We start from the raw sequence: 16,700 nt of genomic DNA on the forward strand, positions 1-16,700 counted from the left end.
AACAACTAACAAAATAAGGGGTATTGTAAGTAGCAAAAGACCTTGCTACCACCATCCACTAAAATTCAACCCCATATGTAAATTAATACATAAAAAATATACATATAACAATACAATATAGCATCAGCAAGACTTTGAGCTTGTTAACATATACCATCACATACATTTAACTCCAAAACAGTGAATCCAAGCTAAAGCCTAAAAATATCTCGGGCCACCGTAATATTGGGTTCATTTGTCATTTATTTCTCCTTTTTCAAGAAAGAAGACACAGAAGCACTCTGCAAGAAAGCAAATAAACAGCCAACATATTCACACCTCGGAAAGCTACAATTTAACAGAACAGGTACCAAAACTTATTGGTCGTGTCCATCTCCAAGAATCCACTGTGCAAGATGAGTCAAATATGGCTCTGCTTGGGAACTATTGCTCAAGATTGGTCCCAGACTCTGAAGCTCAGCATTGAATTCCCTCTCAAATTTGCTACAAAAATATGATGGTGAATGAGGGTTTTTTTTTTTCTTTTTGTGTGTGTGTGTGAGCGTGTCTATTGAATAGCCAATCAGCAAGACTTACAGTATAGAATCAGTGACACTTGCGTTTTCAGTTGTCATTGTTAGCATGCGAGATGGGCGGCTTGATTTGGAATGTTCCTCTAGCTTTGGAATGCTGATGGAAGATGATATCAACCACTGAGTTGCAGCTGCATACTGCAAGCATAGGGATTGCAGCCTCTCCACCTTCTGCAATCAGAAATTCCATTAGCGAGAATAAACCGAAAGGATGAATGAGTGAAATAAAAAAGCAATAACTAGGCATTGCCCTTCCAAAAGAGTGCCAGCATATTCATGCTTCATTATATAGTTTTCATCTGGTAATGGACAATCTTGTGTATTGCTTCCAGACTCATGCTCATCCTATTGGAACTAAAATGAGATCCCAAATCAGTAATGTCATTAAATTTAGTGAACGACATTCCAGACATGCAAAAACTCTATTGCAGTGGTACAAGTTAAGCTTCAATATTCACTATTCAGAGGACACGTGGACAAGATAAAGACAGGGAAAGGGATAAATTGTGTTTACTATCAGGACCTATTGATAGAAGAGCTGCAACCAAAGAGGATTTTCAGCTCTCTGAATCACAGGAAATTGTTATCGAGTCAGGGACACTTGTGCCTTTGAACCACAGATTTGCTATGAGGCTCAAAGAAGATTGTCATAGGTCAAAGAAATGATGGATACATTCTTTTTCTCTGGATAATAAAACAAGATTTTGAACAAGCCAATCTGAAGTCCATCATGCTTTAGAAAAGAAAAGAATTCCTCTAAACAACAACTCCTGTTCTCTCTCGTTTCATTTGAAAGTAAGCAGGAAATTGTTCCTGAAAAAAATGAAGTTTTGCTGGTAAGTTGTAATCATTTTCATCATATTTCTCCCAAGTTTGTCCCCCATTCTCTTCCCTTTCTTGATTTTCCTTCCCAACACCCAAATTCATTACTGATCCAGTGGTTTACCTTAAATGGACTAACTAGTTTTAGAAAATTAAAAAATAAGATGATGAAAATGAAAATGAACCTTGAGCAGTTCAGGTAAAAGAAGCAGACATTCTCTCAGGCACTTGTCGAGGAAAAGATCATGATATTGAATAACCTGTTGCATAAAGAACATAGTAAGATATATAGAAGAGTTCACAGACTCAAAGCTTAGGTGGGACACTTCCATATCTGTTGAAATGAAGTACATGCATTAAAAGTATAAAACAGTTGCTTGATATTGGATATCTTGAGTACATTAAAACCCAGCAAGTTAGTGCTGGCTGTACCTCATCTATGCTTTTGGCCGTCTGAAGTCTATTGTGCATCACATGCCAGTTAGGTTCAAGAACCTGAAAACAGATGTTTTAGTACTGCTATCAAAAACCATAAGCAAACTTGTAGATTTCAAAATACTAGGGAGAAAAGGAAAAATAAATTGCAAATTAAAAAAAAAGGTAGATTGAAGGATGCAGTCATTGATCAGATTATTATTTTTCATTCATTTTTCTTTAATGGGCAATGATAAAATTAAACCTCAAACCCTTCAATTTTCATGATTCTTTTGAACTTCATCAGGTCAGAAATAGTTGTGCAGATTCTCATATTCTTTTATCATTAATATCAACTGCAAGAGCATGTAAACTGTAAGTTCTGAGACAGACAACAATGGTACTGCTCAGCTGCACGCTCTTTAGGAGAGAGAAAAATCCATTTTATTTGACATGAAGGAATAATTTCAGGTTCAATAATATGTCCAAATATAAGTAGGCAACTTATAACCATGTCATGTGAGCCACATGAAGATCAGTCACCTTAGGGAACAACAAAACATTTGAGTAACATTAGAGAAATGAAATACCAGGAAACAGGAAAAAACAGAAGCTAGGGAAAAAAATTCAAGTTTAAACCTAGTATGCAATAACTCAGCAAAACAAGTTCAAAAGATTTATGCCTAGCACAATACAGTAAACATGCCTCAAATGTTAGATAGTGAAGAAGGCTGTTAATGAATTTCAGCATACTGCGACAGATTAGAGATGATCTAGAGATGGCGGTTCCACGCATATTAAGTGCACGAACTCCCTGCAAAGCATATTGGAAATGGATTAGAAGCACAAAACGATGTAGATAAAGTCTAGCTACTCTAAATGATACAATCTAGCCCATACTTGATGCACTTGCCAAGCTCCGCAAAGCTGGCGGTCTACATGTTTACAGCGAAACAGAAAGCGGAAAATCAACTGGTATTTTGCCAGGGCTTTTCTTGAGATAACAATAGATAATGGCCATTCAACCTGAACAACATCAACAGGCTCAATAATTACAAGATATTTTAGATAAGAAAATTGTGGTCAGGATAGAAAGTGATTAAGAGTGGAAAATATCAACAAAGCAAAGGTATGAACAATTTGAGAAAAAGAAAAGTTACAAAGAAATGCCATTTATAATCTCCAACAAGAAACTTCATGGGCATGTCAAAGAGCAGACCTTGTAACTCAATGAAAATGTCTCAAGACCAGTAATGTTCAGTGGCTCTGCTAGAGCATTACCATCGGAAACAGTCCTCACTTCAAGATCTTTCAGGGTGCTCAATCTTTTAAGCAAGGATGATCTTTCCTGTAAGCAAAAGGTTGTAATAACAGTTAATGTAATTTCAAATTCGCAAGTTTCACCTCTTAAAAGAAAAAGGGATTAACCTACTTACCACACAGCATGTCAAGTCCTCATGACATGGATCTACTGCAGCTGCTGTGGTGCGCAGAGCAAGGTCTAACAGCGACTAAGCAACCAAAGAGTGTGCTTTCAGATATCATTGCTATACTTAGCTTAATAATTCTTCTGCAGGTTAAATTTCATTTTAACAAAAATATAAAAGGATGAAACCTGTAACTTCTCCACTGAAATCTCATCAAACTTTTTTGTGAGCTCATCCCGAGCTATATCCATAAAATGCACCAAAAAGTCACCCTGAAATTATTCAATTAGGTTAATATAGAAGAAATTGAAATAAGAACCAATCCTCAACACATTAAGCAAAATAAATTGCTTATTTGGGAAGGCAACCCCACCCCACTCCCAACAAACAGAAAAATTGGGGATGAAAAAGTAGGTAAAAAAGGACACATATCAAATTCCCCTACATACTGAGAAGTGCAATAGAAAGCCTGTAAAGCACATAGACAAGTAAATGGTCCCCTAAAGTAGATCCTCTCATTTCATGACAGCGACCATTTAACAAGGAAGAGCTAGTTTGAAAGATAACAATTTGATCTGCACCCGGGCACTCACAGATCACTTGGTACCCCACTCTCAAATCACTATCTTTGAAAATCTAGGCCTGAAGACCAAGCATGCTCCTCACTCAAGGCTTAAAAACCTCATGCTATGTTGCATGCTTGACCTTGACAAATCAAACAGATGCCTGAGAACCAAGTGTGCAAACCATTCATCTAACAAGCACGGCACATTAAATTTTTTATTGAAAAGGTGCTAGAAATTTGCAAATAAAATCCACCAAAAAGTGATTCCCAATCTTATGTGACAGGGAAAAGGAAGTAAAGAAAGAGGTAGCCTTGACTGGCCACCTCACTATACACAAACAAGTAGATATTAACCAGTTTCACAAACAACCCACTGAAAGCATAGAATAAATCTCAACAATGGTTTAAATGGCAGTCAACTAATCAGAAACTAGAAGTACCTGATCAAGAAGAAGGTAGTGCTTAATAGACCGCAGCTTTCCCATTAGATCATACTGCAGCAAAGAAGAAAAAAACCCAAGAGAAGAACATTTTATTATAGGAAACTTGGCACCACGGAAAACAATTTCAATTTCCATGGATGATAATATAAGCAGAGCATAAAGTCACTCAAGTATATAGATGAAAATTATCATGCCGATGCAAACTGATGCTTACCTTTTCTTTAATGAGATTTAAGAGCTCGCCGCTGGCAAAGTCATAAGCAGCTTTTATACACTCTAGATAATGATGGTTTGAGCCAAAGATCGTTAGTTTATAATTTTCTGAGGCAGGGACCTAAACAGTAAACAACCAATCATGGATTTGAGGGTAGGTACCAGCACCATACAAGTATGAAATATGTTCTACGTACTGAGGGGATAGTAATGAACAAACCTGGACATTGTGTCCACATTCTCTCATGACATTCAAGTATTTTCCCGTGGTCAAAATTGTCCCAGCAATATTTGCAAGGAAGCTAGGAATTCCTTCCTTAAGGCTGTAACGTTGCCGCCAATATTTGGCATCATAATCTTGTGTGAGGCTCTCCTAATAAAAAACAAACCGTGACCATCTTAAGCAAATTTTAAGCGCTCATGATCACAAATAAAGTCATTATACCTTTTGAAGAGATTTGTTCTCAGCAATGAAAAATTCACCATATGGATCATCAATCACTCCTTCATAGACCCACCTACAAGTTTCATTTTCAAGTAAAGAAGAAGATAAATCAAAGAAAATTGCAACCTTATGATGCCAAAAGGTAAGAAAAGCAGAGAAATGCTCAGACTGGAAGTGCATGAATAGTAAGAAACATCAGTAAATCTATCGTACCTCTTCAAATCAAGTACAGAAACTGACTTTTACTTTAGGCAAAACAGAATCCAAATCAAAGCAGCATTTAGAGTTTAAAATGCAGTCTTAAATTCTGAATATATGGAACATGAAAACAGATAAGGGGCATGCACATGAAACCAAAGAGAGATGACAACATGATCGATCATGGAAAAATAAAGTGTTACACACATATCTACAAAGTGCATGGCATATCCTTAGCTTTTGGTACATTTCTTTTACACTTTATTTTAGATCATAAAAATTAAAATAAAAAAAAAATAATAGCAGCTTGCATATAGACCAGTGAAGCTTTATCATGGGTTTTGCAAAGACCAAATACAAGAGCCACTACCACAAAGGAGAAGTTACAGTACATATTTTGTAGGGACAACGAATAGTAAGCCATTGCTGCCGAGCAATATTAACAGCAAAGGGAAGAAACTAAGCAAACCAGCAATTTGTTAGCTTGATAGTTTCAAATTCAGATATTTTAAAGGCAGGTTTTGATAGTATTGAAGGAGAGGAATTTGTTAGCTTGTTGCAGTCTTAGAATTTGCATGGAAGGGGATGATTTTTGCAACCACCTAACACGAGTAGATGACAAATCAATTGTCCTTGCCAAATGCGCAAATACAAGTTTCCCTTCATGGATGCCCCAAAAAAGAAAGGACATGATGATTTAGTCAGTCAAAACTAAAATGCAATTACTATTATCTTAAAACGCTCTTAAAAGCATGATCCATGACAAACCTCATGGATGCCAAAAAAAAAAACGATTCAATAGTAAGCTTGCAGAATGCACCTCTCTAATATGCTAAGGTATGCATTGCTTGCACATTGCGTCATCTTTTCTAGCAGTGATCTCACTGCATTATCACCAGCCATTGCCTTAGCCTGGATTTAGAAGGGGGGAAAATGTTGGAAACAAAAGAATAAAATTCTAAAAGTTTAAGAGCATGAACTAGTGGGGCAAAGTTAATTCTGCCAAGGAAAACAGTAATGAAAACAGCCATATGTTCACTCAGCAAATCAAGTAAGTGAAACATGACAATTCACCTGACTCTGCAGGAGGTTAAGGACAGACGAACCGGTAAAATTATTTGCTGAAGCCTTCTGTATCACAATGGATAAAGCTTGCATTGAACCCATCATGGGCTGCAACGTAGCATGAAAACCACTTGAGAAAAGAATCCAAGAAATGGTTATGCAGATTTGGAGCAAATTCAATTAATCAAACCTGACAGTAAAACCACAATCCTTGTATGGAAAGTCTTCCAAGTCGAAATTGGTGTTCAAGCTGTGCAACCATGGCCTGATAATCCTAATTAAAAAAATAAATCAGAGATTACTTTCAGTTGAGGAGAAACATTTGTATCTAAGACTTTAATGAGCAGCTAAATCTGGGCAGTAACAGGATAATCACAGTTCAAAACAGAATGACTCCCTTTGTTTATGCTGAACAGCATACCTGTGGCTCAACTTATGGTGAAGACACACGTTCTGTTAGAAGGCATGATGCAAGAAAGGGGAAAAAAGAAAAAAAAAAATATATATATATATATATTATACCATTAGTCAAAACAGTCCTGATTATGATAACTGTCCATAAGGTTTTGGTGTCATATTTACTCCATTGTTTTACTAATTTTAGATGGTTAAGAACAGGCACGTGTTAAAGACCTGATTGGGGTCTGACCATCACATTTCAAGGGCATTTCCTCCTGTATTTTAAAGTTATGCTTCTTTGTCAAACTAGGCTTTCTCTTACTTTCTGCTCACTTGTGGCTAAGAGGAATGTGTGTTCAGGCAAGAACCAGGACTACTAAGAAAGAAAAAAAACTGCAGCCATCACCGTGCAATATAAGCTTAACAAAACTATTAAACAGATAGGAGCAACAATGTTACAATAGCAATAAAGTGAGACAGGCATGCAGCAACCACCCCTGCCACACGTATAATAATCAAAAGACTTGCAACACAAAGAACCTACTACAAGAAGTGCCTTGAGCGCAGCAGCAAAGGCATGATTAACTAAACCATTCTTGAATTGTGATCTGGACTCGACAAACTGGTCAATCAACAGATAGCTCTCACACAAAGGGAACATCCTTTTTGCCAGTTCCTGAAATGATGTCTTTATCAGCTTAAACGATCAGGCATAACAATCCATCAATATGCATGATTTAACTTAAAAGACAAACTTATTCAGGCACACTGTCAATGACAGACTTATGAGATAAGCATCTGTCAACACTCAACAGGCTCTTTGCCAACATACCTGTGTTCATTCATGCAAATACACACACACATACATACATAGATACATGAATGGGGACAACCCTCTACTTCATACCTGGATTGCCAAGTCCATGGAAGCATCGACCTGGAAAGAGATATGATCCTCCTTTCCACGTACTCTTCTAATTGAAATATATCGTCCTTCAATTCCAACCATAGCAGACAAGAGGTCGTCAATGACGATAAGTTCCTATTTACCAAAGAAAATAGCAAGCAACAAAAATATTCAGGTAATTCACGAAGCCAGTAACCAAATTAGAAAACTAAATCATTTAAACCATAAAAGTAGTAGGATGAAGGTGTGAAAACATACCTGAACAGCAGCATTGTAATAGCCAATGGGTCTCTCCAAACCATGGCTGCTCAAATGCACAAAGTACATATATATAGTGTTATATACACAGAATTTTAACCTATAAGAACAAAAGAGAGATAAAAATGCAATTAAGCAAATTATGTATATAGATTTTATTTATACCTAGATAAATCCATAGAAAATCCCTTGGTATCAGCGAGCCGCGAAGTTCCTTTCGTTTCCTAGATAAATACAAATATTCATAAAAGTTACAGCATAAAGCAGAATTTTGTTTTAACAAAAATAAAAAAATGAGGCAAATAAAAAGCAACAACGGGAATTTTTCGTAACTCGAGTGGTAGGATTGTTCGGTTCTCGGGGAAGAAAAATAGAGAATGGAAGTGAAGAAGAAAACCTGGTGGAAACGGCCGGTGAGGAAAGGTCTGTCAATATTCCAGCGAGGTGTTGAAGGGCACGATGTTGAGGTTGCTGTTGCTTTTTCCATTTCTCTCGATCTCTCTTTCTATAGCTCTCGCATTATTTACTGAATCGAGGAGAAGAGCGGCTTTTTTTTTTGAAAAAGGTTGAGTGCGGGGGCGAGGGCTGCGACTGAAACTTGAACTGCTGCTGTCTGTGATCTGTTTCCTTTAAAGAAAAAAAACAAAACCGAAACGAACGTTCATTTTTTAATTATGATTTTTTATTATTTTAAATCATAGTTTAAAGTTATATATAGAGCAGTGCTGCTACACTCGAATAAAAATATTTGAATGTAAAATAAATAATATTATAAAAAATTATTTGATATTATTATTAAATTTAACTTAATATATCAATTTTAAAAACTCAATTTCTATTTTAGTTTAAAATTAACTTTATAGATCTTAAGATAATTCATATGAGAGGTAAATAAATAATTTGACTTCAAAAAATCAATATAATTTTTTTATTTTTATTAAAGCGTTGGATCGATTTGGATTTCACAATTTAACCCATTAACTTTATTGGGTTTAAAAATTTTAGTTTTTAAATACTATTTTTTTCTTAATTATACAATAATAAAATAAACGGTTATAATCAAATATGAACTTTTAATTATTTTTTATTTAAGTTTTAATTAATATTCCCTCTCTCATTTATTTATTTTGTTTCTTTTACTCTGCATTGATTTTTTTATTTAAATTTTAATCAATACTCTCTTTTTTTAATATTTTGTCTAGGTTATATTTTTAAATATTAATTAATTATTTAATTATTTTTAAATTTTATGACGCTTCAAAAAGATTATTGTAATTTATTTTTTATTTTTATTTTATATAAATAAATTATATTTACATGATATTTTTATAAAAATAAAAATTGTTATTGACAATCATAATTAACTTTCAAGAGAAAATAAATACAAACATATAAAATAAAAAGAATTGTTGAGATTAAATATTTATACGTGTATCTATTTTTTTTCTTTACTGTAAAGATTAACCTTTTGTTTTATATTTAATTACTATTAACAACTCATTTCTATTTTATCGGTTCATATATATATTTTTAATTTCTTCTATTAAGTGGAAGTAACATCTTTATATTTTTTTAATTAAAAAATTATGATACTCGAAAAATGCATTTACACTGTATATACCTTATTCTCTTTTATTGAAAATTAATTTGGATCCCTCCTCGTAGCAGCATAACGCATGTTACAAGACTAGTTAAAGGTCTCCTCCATGGACCATGGAGGCCTTTCCAGTGAATTCTATCAGGCAGCATTAGTTTTAACTAGATGTGGGGTTGCGCTAAGCTGCAGTTTTGCTTAATTGTTTTTGTAAAATATAATATTTAGATGGCGCAAGTATGTATTTTTTTTTAAAGAAAAGCTCAACGACTTAGGTTATAGTTCTGATTGGTTAAATAAATTGATTTTATTTTAATTATATATATAAAAAGATAATAATAGTAAATAGATAAAAAAAAAGCAACTAGAATAACCTAGAAAAAAAACCTTTTTTTCAAGAGCAGAAAATGATAATGTTCAATTCCAAGGGAATTAAATATGGAATTGTGAAATGGGATTAAAAAATGGTAATAAAATCAAGTGCAAGTCAACATGAGCTAGCATGATAAATATATAATATCGACAACAAAGAGTGAGCCATCTCGGGCTAACCTACCAAAATAACGTTCCATGTTACTAGGTTGAGATAACTTGATAGAAAATAATATGAAGAAAACGACGTAGCTATTTTAAAAAAATAAAACTAATGTCGAATGATAAAATCAGAAAATAAAATAATCTAGAAAAAAAAGATGTCAACCCTATTAACTTTTTAAACATGTAACCTGGTTTATTAGATCGGAAACACCACACATAGAAAAATCACGAAACCCAATTCCCAACAAATTAAACACTAAAGGATGAAATAAGAAAAAAAAAACACCATACAAAAAAGATTCAAAATTAAAAAAAAAAGAGATAAAAAAACAAAATAAAAGGATAAAAATCAAAATAAAAAATAAATTAAAGAAAAACTATAAATCTTTTATCGAATGGTGCAATTGAAAAAAAAAACTTAAATAAAAAAAATAAGAATCAATTTGAAAAAAACAATGCATCATAAATTTAGATTAAATGAAGATATTGTTTTTTATTGATGAAAATAAAAAGATAATTAGATGATTTTATCATGCTTAAAAAAATTGAAGAAAATATACATTCCCGTTAATCCTTTAATGACTAATAAAATATATGAAAAAACTAAAATACCCGAAAACAAAGACATCTAATTTTCTTGTGAAGGATAGCATCATCATTTACTACCGCCGTGGTGAATAATAAAACATGATTATGGCCATGGTGAATTTGCCTCCTTCAGTTATTCTTTTATCTTCTATGAACTTTATGTTACAATGGGGTTTATACCGTCCCAGCCGAACGCTAAAGTAGAAATACTGAGCGATGGATTTTCTTTTTAGATCTATGCTAATCTCGACAAACAGACAGACATTCTAGCGTCATTCTACACAAGAATAATTCATGAACATTTTATATAGAATAATTTTATGTGGAATTCATTGGGTACTGACCTAAACCTTTGGTGCTTTTAGGTTCAAAACAAGACGAGTGAATTCCATTAATCAAAGGATCAGGTCCAATTTCAAACCATGACAAACAAGCCATAAGCCCATGACCGGGAGCTGTGATTAGGGTCGTTAAAGCCGAGCAACAAGACCCATGCAAACACACAAACATGGCAGAACTCTCAACACTCCAGTCTCAACCATAGCAAGGTTCTTGTTTCATATATAGCAACGTTGCCATATATTTACTCTCAGTTTTTAGGCATCCCCCCCTTTTTTTCCCAGAGAAAATATGTAAGCATTCAGGACAAAATAAGCATCTGAACACACATCGGTGACAGTGCTTCTATTGAAATTTTAGCCATGGAAAACCCTTTTACTGCTTTTCTTGTAACTTTGCTTACAATTCCACTAGTCATAAGACTCATAACACGTACTAATAACTTAAAGAACTTCCTATCCTAGAAAACTCAATCGTAAGTTAGCCGGGAAGTTTCTTGATTGCATATCATCCGGTACCTTTTATTGTAAACACGTCAGTCCTCAACGCACCTGTTTTTGTTCAACAATTTGCAGCTTCGGACAACTTGAAGTTGTAGTCAAGTGTGGTGTCAAACCATGTCATCATGATCCTTCTTCGATGTTTCTTGTGCTAATAAAAAATTGCATTCATACTTCAACGGTGTGGAACAAGGCTTGCTTTCTGCAAAAAGCTTATTGAATACTCCTTCATACTTCAACGGTGTGGAACAAGGCTTGCTTTCTGCAAAAAGCTTATTGAATACTCCTGGTTTTGTACACGGTGCAAGCCAACAGCAGTGGAATTGCAAGGCTATACACTGGAAAGTGAAGCAACGGGTTCATCTCATATGCTTTCGTGAGAGCTTTGCAATTCTGTGAGACAAGGAACTGAGTCAGAAAAGGAAAGAGTACGATCAAATCTAATATACTGTCATCCAACATTTTTAAATGGTTCCACGAAGTTAGACTAATGACAGGGAAATTTAGGGCGGGTCACTTGCATGATTCAAAGTTAATATCCTTTTCTTATGTAATCTAAGCATATCATATACTGTTTCGATGGGAACTTGGGCAATGATCATTTTCAAATCTGTTACTGGATGAAAAGGTATAATCCTTGACAAGCAATGAAAATTGGCTCAGGTCACTAATAACAAACTTTCAAACTGCACAAGCCAATAATCTACTGACTAAAGCAATTAGTGATTTACTGGTGTAGTAATCCATCAGTTTCAACTTTCTAGTAAAATAATGGAAGCGACCCCTATGACGTGATGAGATGCAATGCATACATTTTTTGACAGAGATATTGTGCACATAGAATGGAACAGAATTGATCCTCACCGTAAAATGTTTCCAACAAATCACCAAGCAAGCTGCCAGGAGAACTTTCCGAAACCACCTCTCCACAAAATCAAATTTTGATCTTCTATGCCTGTGGTTATCATACGTTCCTGATCTCTTATTCTTCTGACTAGAATCGTCGTCTTCTTTCTTGCCTGAAAGTGATAGAAAATGCTCTTTGTAGATACCTCTTTCAGCAGCCAATGCTCCAGCAACCAAAATAGAAGGTATAACCACAAAGAAGAAATGTGGAAGCACAACCACCATTATATCTGGAGATCCAATATAATCGTGTTTTTCCCTGCTGTTAAAAATTTTCACCAGCCATCCCATGCAGGTCATGTACCCCCTGTTCCCACCATCAGTGAAAACTTGCCCAATTAGCCAGGGACATGATACGAGGTAGATCAAGTATCCTAAAAAACCAAACCACACTACATGAACCCTGCAGAGGTCCAGCAAAACCCATGCTATACAATTTATTAAGCCTTTTTCAGAAATGAAATTCTTGTAAGAGTACTGCTTCTTAGAGAACATGAGGACAAATTTTGGAATGAGAAGAATGGAGAGCATTAAAAACACTGCAGACCAGAATATCGGGTAGTACAAAGCAGCCCATTGACAACCCATGACAAAAAATTCCTTCCATGTCCATGAGATCTTAGCACTTAGACCGTTTACAGAAAATGGCCTTAGTTCAGACAAAGTTGATCTTCCCATCACATCAATTACTTCTATTTGCAGCCAAAATCTAACAGGAGACGGATCCTCAAAGGCTTTATAGTTCCATGCAGCTGCATAAATGTCTCCCCTGGATATATCCCTCACAAACTTGGTCATGGTTGTCTCCATGATCATAAGGGGATTCCCTGGTCTTGTGTCATAGATCCTAGCCACAACAGACGTGATTGGAGAAACAGAAAACACAAGGCATCTGATTGTCTCAAAGGAAAAAGGGACCATGTGTTGACACCCATACATCTGATGTAATGAAGATGTTAACATGAAGCGGGAATCCAGTGGAAATGTGGGCAACACAATGGTTTTTTTGGTTCCTGATTTGAAGTCAATGTCCAGGTATGAAACATGACCTCTGTCAACAGCCACAATTCGCATAGCTCTACTTTTCCTCCAATCACCCATCTCCCACTCCCAGAACTCCTTAAGTGGCGGTGCTTGAAACAAACAGTTTTTAGGATTCTCAGAAGGTTCTTGGTGCATGTTTAACTGAAAAAACCTATGTGATGACAGGAATTTTTCATTTGACTGGTGATGCCGTTTCAAATTCTTACCGAACCTCGTGTGAAGATGCCCACATAAATAAGCTGACACTGAATGCTTCAGAAAAACATCTCTCAAGCTTTTCTGAGACTCTGAGAATGCCGAGAATGAAAGTGGAAAATGCCCAAAGGATATCTTAGTTACGGATTTTCCTTTTTGAGAATCCCATTGCGATAGCTGTGAATCTATTTGAGACAGTAGTTGGTCAGTTGGATGCCCAAAAAGATTAGTTGGCCCTCGTAAACCAGTAGACATCGTGCTGTCCAACCCAACAAATACATGTTTGCGGTCACCAGTCTACAAGACAGAACAAAACGACATACAAAGAAGAGGAATTAGTAAAGCTTTACATTGTCACCGAGCAAAACAAGAGGTATGCATTCATGACTACAGCTAGAGGATTCACTCTGGAAGTTCAACTTCATATGGGATATGAATCTTAAAATGAGAAATGAAGAATCATATCTTTTTTTTGGGTTTCAAAGCTCTGATATAGGTAGCAAGAATCCAAATACAAGTATTGGTAGTATGCTGAGATCAACAAAAAAACAAAAATCAAATGATTGTCATAGTTTTGAAATTCAGGAACGAATGCTGCAAAAAAAAAAAAAAAAAAACGAGAAAGAATATGAAAAGACATCCTGGGTCACCTATTTGTTCTTTAAAATGACAGTTTATGTCTAAAACCACATCCTGAAGGTAGAGACCAGAGACTAACCTCAAGTGTGACACTGTTGACATTTCCTTTTCTTCCGAACTGCCCATTAATACTATAATTTGAAAAGAAATCAAACGAACCACCAATGACTGGTACACCAAAATTATCATGGTTTCCTCTGAGATCATAGAAGATGCTCTTGTCTAGTCCACTGCTTCTCGCAACATCTTCCATTACATTCTGATATTCTATCCACTCATCCTCATTTTGTTTCATTGTTAACAAGTCCTTGCTTTTCCCATCTGGTAAACAAAAGTTAAAAAAAATTTCACCGTATCCGCCCAGCAGCCATCATGATTTGCCAAAGTCAATAAAATAAGAACATTATGTACTTGGCTTACTCGTATGTTAAATCACAATCATCAATATGCATGTCTAAAAGAACACACAAAAAAAAAAGGTGATGAACATGAAAGGAAAAATCTTTGCAGTATGCTGGCAGCTAATTAAAGCTGATCGACTCGCTTGTAAAGAATGGACAGTTTGATTAGCACCAAGATCACAAAGCATCAAAACTCTTCCACTCAATTTTCTAATTTGGGAATGGAGGTGGAAGCTCTATAAATGCACGCACATTTCACATAATCTAAATCCCAAGATTCAACAAAAACAATAAAGCTTGGAATTAATAGGCACTCAAACTCGCCAACAAATGAAAAATAAAAAACACAAATAATTATACCTGTGAGATCACCGGTGATGAGAACAAGAGATGGGTTAATCATCTTAAGAGCAGGGCCCACAATTTTCTTGAAGTCAAGGGCTCTTTCAGGATGGTGGACACTAAAGTGGAGATCAGAGAGCTGCACTATCCATACAACTGATTCTGGCCCTCCTTTCACTTCTATAACTCTGTCTTGCCATTTTCTGGGCTGTGAAGAAACCAACTCCTCTGCTCCTCCTCCTCCTTGTTGTATAGAAACTGAAGTGGGCACGGTGGTAGTGAGGCATAACAGCATCAAAACCACAAGACCCATCTCCCTAAACTGTGGAGACTGTCGTTTTTCCATCGCTTCTTGTGAAACCAGGGAATGAACTTTATTGCTATATACATACCCGATAAAAAAAAAAAAAAAAAACAAATTCAAGTAGGGGGAAGGTTCTCTGCAGCGAGGTGCAGGCAGTTAGGGAATCTGTCCACTCTCATTTTGCCACGTAGGCCCTTTTCTTTTCTTGGTTTCCTTTCTTATTTGCTGGGCTCTTTTCCCCTGGAACCTCACCCAACTGGCATTGGAGAGTGGCAAAGAGATTCAAAGCTGGAAACTTTCTCCTCAACATTATCATTCAAAGGTTAGGGTTTTACTGCTCTGTTGAGTTCATCATTTTATCTATCGATTCAATCTTTCAGAATGATTAAGCACCGTTATAGGTCTTTTCCTAGAATTTTGGGTAGTTTTTCACTTTCACATTAACTGGATGCTGCGATGAATGTATTAGCATTGACAGTTTGGCATTTTTCTAAAAATTTTACAAGGGACTAAATTTGATCATTTTGAATTTGAGGAGCACTTATTGAATTGAAGATTTGAGCAATGACAATGATTGTACATTGGGTCTGAATGTTATGAAGTTCTGTTTGTAGTTCTTCACGGCTTGTCAAGTACCGATGAGGAAAAATATCAGGCTCCGAACCGGAATGTGGGCCGAAATATTCAGCTCAAGCCCATCCAATACCTTTCGGGCCGGGACAATACTATCCATTTCTTTTTATTTTTTTCAAATTGATTTTATTGTCTGTGCAAGAAATCAGGATCCGACAAAATCATATGTGTTCGAGACTTAAGATCCAATCAAAATCTTGAACAATAGGATTGTCCTATGAAATACATGTGATTACAGGATTGCCGTCTTTTCCTTCTCCATAGTTGTTCAATTCTTATGCTTCTTTTTTTTTTTAATTCCAACTACTATATGAAAGTTAGTTATTTCATATTTCTTTTCTAAGGAATTTGTTTCTGATAAATATTTTATCAGATTCAGATAATGCCATGTTATGTATATTGCGTGGTGGTATAAACTAAAGGAGCTGGATTGGAAATTTGCCAAGGCTAATGAAACTGGAGGAAGAAAAATTAAGATAACCTATATATATGCGGGCGATTCTTTATTTCTTGTGTGTTTAGTATTTAGATATATAATTATTTTTACTTGAAAATATATTAAAATAAAAAATTTTGATTTTTAATTTATTTTGATATCAAAATTATCAAAAAAAATATTAAATTAATATTTTTCAAACTAAATATACTTTTAAAATATTACTTTAAATAATTTTAAATGCAATGAAGGAGGGAATACCTACCACCACTCCATCCAAATGTAAATCAAGCCTTCTATTGTTACATTTTAATAGTTAAAGCCTTAAAGGTGATTTTAATTTAAGTGAAAGTTAACGAAGATAATTAATTATATCAACTAATATTATATTAATATAAAAATTAATTAGCTCACAAGTTACATGGGTATAATAGATAACAAAATTAAGATTGTCTGGTTTATAAAAACTAGAGACAGTTGAGTGCAACAGATAAAGAGTCAAATTCAGCATAAA

The 16,700-nt window shown here is 35.0% G+C and overlaps 2 protein-coding genes across 3 annotated transcripts; both read right to left on the reverse strand.

Annotated features, from left to right (window-relative positions):
• Nucleotides 1–59: 59 nt before the first annotated feature.
• On the reverse strand, nt 60–8,395 carry LOC7464601 (gamma-tubulin complex component 2). Its single transcript, XM_024611307.2, has 21 exons — nt 8,126–8,395; nt 7,894–7,952; nt 7,729–7,774; nt 7,471–7,605; nt 7,108–7,239; nt 6,355–6,438; nt 6,174–6,272; nt 5,920–6,011; nt 4,902–4,974; nt 4,677–4,829; nt 4,458–4,577; nt 4,241–4,294; nt 3,424–3,507; nt 3,245–3,319; nt 3,028–3,156; nt 2,709–2,834; nt 2,515–2,622; nt 1,827–1,889; nt 1,580–1,654; nt 577–743; nt 60–483 (listed from the first exon to the last, which is right to left on the reverse strand). Exons 1-21 carry the CDS (start codon nt 8,213–8,215, stop codon nt 357–359), a joined length of 2,091 nt encoding a protein of 696 aa, XP_024467075.1. The 5' UTR covers nt 8,216–8,395; the 3' UTR covers nt 60–356.
• A 2,691-nt stretch (nt 8,396–11,086) lies between these two features.
• On the reverse strand, nt 11,087–15,188 carry LOC7474398 (putative metallophosphoesterase At3g03305). Of its 2 annotated transcripts, XM_052456130.1 has the most exons (5): nt 14,832–15,188; nt 14,150–14,391; nt 12,151–13,728; nt 11,540–11,679; nt 11,087–11,479 (listed from the first exon to the last, which is right to left on the reverse strand). In XM_052456130.1, exons 1-4 carry the CDS (start codon nt 15,157–15,159, stop codon nt 11,560–11,562), a joined length of 2,268 nt encoding a protein of 755 aa, XP_052312090.1. In that variant the 5' UTR covers nt 15,160–15,188; the 3' UTR covers nt 11,087–11,479; nt 11,540–11,559. The 2 variants fall into 2 exon arrangements, with proteins under 2 accessions (XP_052312090.1, XP_002316178.4); XM_002316142.4 differs by having other exon boundaries at nt 11,087–11,679; nt 14,832–15,187.
• Nucleotides 15,189–16,700: the final 1,512 nt, after the last annotated feature.

This window comes from Populus trichocarpa, chromosome 10 (assembly GCF_000002775.5).
Source record: "Populus trichocarpa isolate Nisqually-1 chromosome 10, P.trichocarpa_v4.1, whole genome shotgun sequence".
NCBI classification, from domain to species: Eukaryota; Viridiplantae; Streptophyta; class Magnoliopsida; order Malpighiales; family Salicaceae; genus Populus; species Populus trichocarpa.

Bases quoted from the DNA above. Each gene is read 5' to 3' on its own strand.
- LOC7464601 (XM_024611307.2), bottom strand. From the start codon at position 8,215: ATGGAAAAAGCAACAGCAACCTCAACATCGTGCCCTTCAACACCTCGC. The intron at 6,439-7,107 runs GTAGGTTCTTTG...TTTTTTAATTAG, and splicing joins CGCTCAAGGCACTTCTTGTA to GATTATCAGGCCATGGTTGC. The intron at 1,890-2,514 runs GCATGTTTACTG...ATCTGTTTTCAG, and splicing joins TTCACTATCTAACATTTGAG to GTTCTTGAACCTAACTGGCA.
- LOC7474398 (XM_052456130.1), bottom strand. From the start codon at position 15,159: ATGGAAAAACGACAGTCTCCACAGTTTAGGGAGATGGGTCTTGTGGTT. The intron at 14,392-14,831 runs GTATAATTATTT...TTTGTTTACCAG, and splicing joins CATCACCGGTGATCTCACAG to ATGGGAAAAGCAAGGACTTG. The intron at 13,729-14,149 runs GTTAGTCTCTGG...TCTGTCTTGTAG, and splicing joins TCAACAGTGTCACACTTGAG to ACTGGTGACCGCAAACATGT.